Source organism: Melozone crissalis, unplaced genomic scaffold (assembly GCF_028551555.1).
Source record: "Melozone crissalis strain CALT ecotype California unplaced genomic scaffold, PUWL_Pcris_2 ptg000231l_1, whole genome shotgun sequence".
NCBI lineage: Eukaryota > Metazoa > Chordata > Aves > Passeriformes > Passerellidae > Melozone > Melozone crissalis.
The window spans coordinates 292307-299561 of record NW_026535993.1 but is presented as its reverse complement, the minus strand read 5'-3'; the positions used below and the strand labels follow the sequence as shown (position 1 = coordinate 299561).

The window sequence follows — 7255 nt, the reverse complement described above, 5'->3', positions numbered from 1 at the left end:
TAGAGCAGAACACTGGAGGCAGTGATGACAGCAGGGGACAAAAAAGGCTAAGGTGTCTCTGGTGCTGAGCAAAGCTGGATGTGTTTGAGGAATGCCAAGGGCCAAGGCCTGAGCCCCAGCCCCTGGCCAGGCAGATGCTGTCCCTCCCTCCTTGCTCAGGGCTCTTGCCGGGATGGGCACTGGCATGTGGGGATGTGCAATGGCAAGGGCAAGAGCATGAGGCAGCCCAATGTTGTAGTGTGTTTTTAAGTTTCTTGTTTTGTTCCCCCATTTTATGTAATATTCCCCCCCTGTTCTTTGTAAGATGGTTCTTCCCCATCCAGTTTTCCCGCCACAGAGTCTTTGGCAGTTATGTTACCACGGTTACCCCTGCCCCCGTTATTTGTCAATCTCCCAAGTTACATAACTGCTCCTCCCTTATCCCACCATATAAGTAAAGTTTTCCTCCTCCCTGAGCCTAGTCAATCACCCCCCATTGCTCCTTGCTTTCTAGAACATTCTTCTCTCTGGGGGTGGTGGTTGGCTGGCGTTCCGGGGCCCCTCCTTTGTTCTATGTTTATTGGATAAGTTCTTGTGTCAGTTTTCTTATGTACCACCCCACATGTTCCCCTATTGGTTAGCTGGGCTTCCCCTCCCGTCCCCACCCCTTCCCTGTAAAACTTTGTCTCCCCCCGTGTTCGGGGCCATTTTGCTGTGGGTTTTCCACCTGTTGGTTTGCCCTGTGCTGCATGTGGGCTCTTCAATAAACCGACGTTTTACCCCCAGCAAGTGGTCGCCTCCTCTCTCTTCTCGTCCAGCGCGAACCCAAGTCCGCAATCCAGCCCAGCCCGAGGCCAGGACGCCAAGGGGGGCTGGCCTCAGATGCGCAGGGGTGTCAGCCGCTTTACGCTTTCAGCTAGCCGGACTTAGGGCCGTGTACGCCCTCGCGCAGCCCCTGCCAGGCTGCTGAGCAGGGACAAGGAGGCAATGAGGGCCCAGGCCTGCAAAGGTCACTTGTCTCCTGCTCCTGCCTCAGGCCCAGGCCCAGCAGCCATGGCCAAAGTGCTGCCCAAGTTGGCTCTGGCAGGGCTGTCTTGCAGCTGCTGCACATGCCTGTGCCCTGTGCAGCCCAGGCTGTGCTACGGTGTCCCTGCCCTGCGCCTCTGTCCCTGCAGGCTGTCGGCATCCCCCGGCTGCCCCACCTGGCTGGCCCCTTCCTTTGTTGACAGCTCTACCTCCTGCCTGCCTCTGCCTGCCCACACAAAGCCTGGGGCTGATACCAAAAGGGTTCATTCCATGTTTACCCTGCCTGTGAACTTTCAGCACAGGAACAAGGCATGTAGGGACTGCTTTCCCCAGCAAGGGTAGTTGGAAGTAAAGAAGACATCTGGCTCAAGGGTGCAGAGACAGAGAAAACAAGTAGTGAATCTTGGAACTTGGGGTGGATTTTATGGAAGTGGGTAAATTGTAATTCACATTTAGGGTCTGTATATAAGGAACACCCTGGTACAATTACATGTTCACATAAGGTTAGGAGTTATCCCATTTTGGACCTTAAGCCTGAATAAATGATTCCCTCTGAAATAGGAAATTAGTGGTCGGGAGCCTTATTCTGATATTTCAGAGATTTGGTGTCAGTGGGGCCTCACAGAACCCAAGGAGTCAGCTGTGACACTGTGCAATCTCATGGAACAAAGGGTCCATGGTGACACAGCAGAACCCCATGGAACCAAAATCCATTTGGGCACCTTGAGGCCACATTGAACCAATGGTCAATTGTGATACTGTGGATCCAAGGAGACCACTGTTACCCTGAGATAACTCTTGGAACCAAGGGACCATTGTGAAACAGCAAAGCCTTGTGGAACCAGGAGCCAGGAGCAGAAGACAAGTGACCCTTGCAGGCCTGGGGCCTCATTGCCTCCTTGTCGCTGTTCAGCAGCCTGGCAGGGGCCGCCCCATGCTCTTGCCCTTGCCATTGCACATCCCCACATGCCAGTGCCCATCCCGGCAAGAGCCCTGAGCAAGGAGGGAGGGACAGCATCTGCCTGGCCAGGGGCTGGGGCTCAGGCCTTGGCCCTTGGCATTCCTAAAACACATCCAGCTTTGCTCAGCACCAGAGACACCTTAGCCTTGTTTGTCCCCAGCTGTCATCACTGCCTCCATTGTTCTGCTCTAACTGGAACCTGGGGACACTTTCCCAGTTTGTCCATCTGTGGGACTCATTAAAACTTCAAGAAACTTTGGAGAGGGATATTGACTTTGAATTCTTAAGTGATTTCTTCAACTCCATATGAGGGACTGATGTTCAGGGACTCAGCACCCAACCCACAAGAGAAGTCCTTGTTCTCTGTCTGTGCTGCTGGGCTGGGCCGGGCTCCTGGCGCAGAGGCAGCTCCTGACAAGGGCAGCAGAGCTGCAGAGAGACAGCTCTGGCCAGGAGCAGCTCCTCTCCCAGCCCAGCAGCCACCTGGGCACAGCACAGAAGCACAGAGAGAGCAGAAGCAGCCTGGGCTGGGAGGGTGATTGAGCTCTCGCTAGGGGATAAATCTTCAAAGGAGTTGAATGAATAATTCTCTGCCTCTAGGAAAGTTCAACTTCCATTCCTGGAGGCTTCTCCTAAGGCTGGCACATCCCACAGTTTCCATGATCTTTTGCAAGCCTTCACCCAGTTCCTCCTTTGCAGAGGAGGCGGCCATAGGGCAGACAGGGGAGTATCTGCAGGCAGCAAGGGCAGGCAGCACAAGTGACAAAGAGGTTAAAGGGGTGGGGTGGGAGGACAGGAGAGACCACATCAGGGGAGAAATCTGCACAGCCCCTGGACATGGTGAGTCTCTGGCTGCAAGGCAATGCAGGTGAGTTCCTGGAAGTGTCTGTGACAATGCCAGCACTGACAGGACCTGTCAGGGTGGCTCTCCTGGATGTCCTGGTGTGGAGCAGAACAAGCTCCGGAGCGAGGCTTCCCTGCTGCCCCCTCAGAGGCACAGGACAGGTCCCTGCACAGGCAGAGCTGCCCCAGGGCCATGGGGTGGAGATGGGCTGTGTGAGCCCTGGCAGGGAGCGGAGCTGGGAACAGCGAGATGCTGCTGGCAGGAACAGCCCCACTCAGCAGAGACACGGGCAGGGAGGGACAGGGAGCTGCTGCCACAAATGCTGGCCTGGGGGATGTGGCACCTCCCTGCTGTCCCTGTGGCTCAGGCACCTTCCCCCAGCAGCTCCTCCCTGGGCTCCTATCCCATCCCTAAACAGAGCCCCTGCCCTCATCCCACGGGGGCTCAGCTGTGCAGAGCCCCTGCAGCAGCCAGAGCCCAGGGAAGGAAGGACAAGCCCCTGATTTCCATCAGTCTCTATGTCCCTGCTGTCCCCTGGCAGGAGCATTGTGACATTTCTCTGCCATCTCCAGGTGCCTGTGCTTTCCTTTTTGCCACCATTGGGGTTTCTGAGGCAGAGCCAGGGTTTGGGGCTGGCAGGTGCCCGTCCAGGCAGGGACCCCTTGGATCCTGCTGCGGAGATGTGTCTGTGGGAGCAGAGTGCCCAGGTGCCCTCAGGGCCGTTCAGCTCATTCCCTGGGTGTCCTGCAGGGCTGCAGGATGCCCTCCAGAAGGGCACAGCTCTCCTGTGCTGTTTCTGGGCTGCCTGGGATCCCCATGGAGGAGACAGCTCAGTGGCAGGGCCAGGGAAATGCTGCTGGGCAGCTGCACCTGGGCACTGCAATGATCCCTCTGTGCACCACCCTGGCAGGAGACAGCTGAGATCCTCATGAGGCACTCTGGGAGAAGGCGAGGGCTCTGTCCATCTGCTCTCTGCCCAGAGCCCTCTGCCCTCAGCACTGCCCTGTTTCTCTTAGGGGAACTCCTCTGGGTGCCTCTCCTTCAGCTCCAAGCTGCCAGCAAGGGGCAGCTGAGAACAGCCCTGATGGGCAGAGCTGCTCTCTTGTCCCTGCACTGAGAGACCATCCCTGTGCCTCTCACACCCACACGGTTTCACCTGCAGTGCTTTAGAAATGTCAGGGATTTCAAACACTCGCAACCACTCCTAACTGTGGCAGGTGCAGCTGGATGAAAAAAGACAAGGAATTTCCTCAGCTCAGTTCTTCAGACGGGCAAATTGCAAACAGCAGGACTGAAAAGCTTTCTGGTGTTTGACGAGTCCATTTAATTGGTGATCATCCAGCCTTCTCAGTTGTCTCTCACTGGACAGGACTAAGGAATCCTTTGGAGCCCATTTGTAAGTCCCTGCTCTCAATGCCTGCAAAACCCAGGGCCAGGAAAGGGGAATGCAGAGAAGTGTTCCTAAAAAGAGAGACTCTGAATGTTGAATTGCTATGAGATGTGTAATAGATTTTGGTCTGCATCTGGCCCAGCTCTGTCCTGCCTTTTCCTCCTCAGCAGAAAACCATTTCCTGAGGCACCAAATGTCCAACCGCAGCTCCATCAGGCACTTCCTCCTGCTGGCATTGGCAGACACGCGGCAGCTGCAGCTCCTGCATTTCTGCCTCTTGCTGGGCATCTCCCTGGCTGCCCTCCTGGGCAACGGCCTCATCATCAGCGCCGTAGCTTGCGGCCACCACCTCCACACGCCCATGTTCTTCTTCCTGCTCAACCTGGCCCTCAGCGACCTGGGCTCCATCTGCACCACTGTCCCCAAAGCCATGCACAATTCCCTCTGGGACACCAGGGACATCTCCTACTCAGGATGTGCTGCACAGCTCTTTCTGTTTGTCTTCTTCATTTCAGCAGAGGTTTCCCTTCTCACAGTCATGAGCTATGACCGGTATGTGTCCATCTGCAAACCCCTGCACTACGGGACCCTCCTGGGCATCAGAGCTTGTGCCCACATGGCAGCAGCTGCCTGGGCCAGTGCCTTTCTCAATGCTCTGCTGCACACAGCCAATACATTTTCCCTGCCCCTCTGCCACGGCAATGCCCTGGGCCAGTTCTTCTGTGATGTTCCCCAGATTCTCAAACTCTCCTGCTCATACTCCTACCTCAGGGAACTTGGGCTCCTTGGTGTTAGTGCCTTTTTATCATTTGCCTGTTTTGGGTTTATTGTTTTCTCCTATGTGCAGATCTTCAGGGCTGTGCTGAGGATCCCCTCTGAGCAGGGACGGCACAAAGCCTTTTCCACCTGCCTCCCTCACCTGGCCGTGGTCTCCCTGTTCTTCAGCACTGCAGCCTTTGCCTACTTGAAGCCCCATCCCTCCATGTCTTCCCCCTCCCTGGATCTGGGAGTGTCAATTCTGTACTCGTTGGTGCCTCCAGCCCTGAACCCCCTCATCTACAGCCTGAGGAACCAGGAGCTCAAGGATGCCCTGAGGAAAATGATGACTGGATGGTTTCAGAAGCATTAAACTGTCTCCTTTCTGTTGCAGAGCCTTTAGAATGTAACGCTTTACAATCTCAGACTTTTCCCGTATTTGACCATTTTTTTTTTCAGTAACTTCTTTGACTACTGTTGTTTTTTCTGAAAAATATTGCAGTAATATTGTTTGCATTTCTGCATTAATGTCTGTATTATTTTAAGGACAAAGACTTACAAGAAGTCTGTTCCCTGTGCATTTAAATAAAAACAAGTGCCTGCCCCAACCTGTTTATCCAGGATTCTTCCTCAGCCCTTAACTGTCCCTGCAGGGGCAGTGCCTGTGAGCACAGGTGGAGGGAAGCGACTCCCAGCACAGCAGCACAGCCAGGGACAATGGCCCTGCCTCTTCCCACATCTGCTCTGCCCAACTGCACCCTGTCCTTGCCAGCCCTGCTGTGGCTGTAAGGCCGGAGCGCTCTGGCAGCTTGGTCACTGTCCTGCTGCGTGTCCCTGCTGTGGCCACAGGCAGGACCAGGCCATGCTGGACCAGGCCAGGGCACTGCTGGGACACAGCTGGGCTCCAGCACAGCAGCTCCAGCAGCAAAGGGCATCTCCTGAGGGCAGGGCAGGGAGGCTTTGCTCCCCTCCAGAGCTCTGTCAGCAATGTGCTCCAGGAATGCCCTGGCACAGCAAAGCCCAGTGCCTGGGGAATTGGGGGAACGTGCAGGGGGGGCTCACAGCAGTGTCCTGGCACAGCCAGAGCTCCTGGTATGGACCTGAGGCAGCAGCAGAACAGGGCCTGGGCTGTGTCTTTGTTCTGGGACAGCCTGGGAAGGTGCCCCAGGGCAATTGTCCCACACCAGCCCCTGCAACCACCATTGCCAGCACTGGCCTCTCCCCACCTGCAGGAGGTTGTTTGTCCCTGCACGGAGGGACACCAAGTGACCAGGCCAGCAGGTGCCAAGCAAGCCACAAGAAAGGGCAGGAAAAATTTATGCATCAGAAGAAAGGCAGTTCAATAGCGAAAAACCCAAACCCAACCAAAAAAAACCAAAGCAAGACCCACCCCCAACAACACAAAAACCCCACAAACAAACCAACCACAAAAAGAAAAGACCATAAACAGAAGAAAAGCAAATCTCCTATCAGCAGAAAATGTTTTACCACCCTGTAGCAGGAGAGGATTCTGTATTTGCAGCAGCTTTTTCAAAGAAAAATATCTTAAAAAAAATATTCCCTACCACTCCTGCCATCCCGCTTCTCTAACTCAATTTCTGATCATGGTGTGACATGGAATGGAACATCCCTTGGGTCAGTCCAGCCCAGCTGTCCATCCCTGTTCCCCAGGAACACTTGCCCACCCCAGGCCCATAGGGTGGGGGGGTTGCAGACGCCTCATGCGAGGCGAGCACTGAGACAAGGACAGGAGACCAGAACAAAATGTACTCTTGTCAAGGACAGTAGAACAGAACAGTCTTGGAGAAACTGATTGAGGATGCACCTCTGGCAAACAGAAGTCACACAAAATGCAAGCAGGATGCCAGCTCAGCTCTGCAAGGCTGACAAAGCAGAAGTTATGCAAAATAATAATATTGCCCTTACTCAAAAGGAGGGGTCAAGGAACAGCCACCTAAAAGGGCACTGGATGTTGAAGACAAAATCCAAAGAACCATGAAAGGATTTGTGATAAGGGGGTTCAACTATGTCAAATAAACTCAAAGGAACTGGGGATAGCTAATGGATACATAATCAGTGTGTGTGATAAAAACTGTGTTCATTTAATGCTTAATGCACTCCAATGGAGGGAGGATGGCCCAAGTGACCACCATACTGTAATAAAGAATACCTGCTTTCAAATACTCAAAACTGTTCAGAAGTTTCTATCCAGTGGATTTCAGTATCAGTGGTGTCCTTGACTCCCTTATGCCCCACAGTTTCACAATGGCTCCTTGGCTCCATGAGGCCCTGCTGTAGA

The 7255-nt window shown here is 54.2% G+C and overlaps 1 protein-coding gene across 1 annotated transcript; it reads left to right on the top strand.

Moving 5' to 3' along the window:
- Positions 1-4393: 4393 nt before the first annotated feature.
- LOC128949450 (olfactory receptor 14J1-like) lies at positions 4394-5329 on the top strand. Its single transcript, XM_054294309.1, has one exon. It carries the CDS (start codon positions 4394-4396, stop codon positions 5327-5329), a length of 936 nt encoding a protein of 311 aa, XP_054150284.1.
- Positions 5330-7255: the final 1926 nt, after the last annotated feature.

Excerpts from the sequence above, each read along its gene's own strand:
- LOC128949450 (XM_054294309.1), top strand. The coding sequence starts at position 4,394 with ATGTCCAACCGCAGCTCCATCAGGCACTTCCTCCTGCTGGCATTGGCA.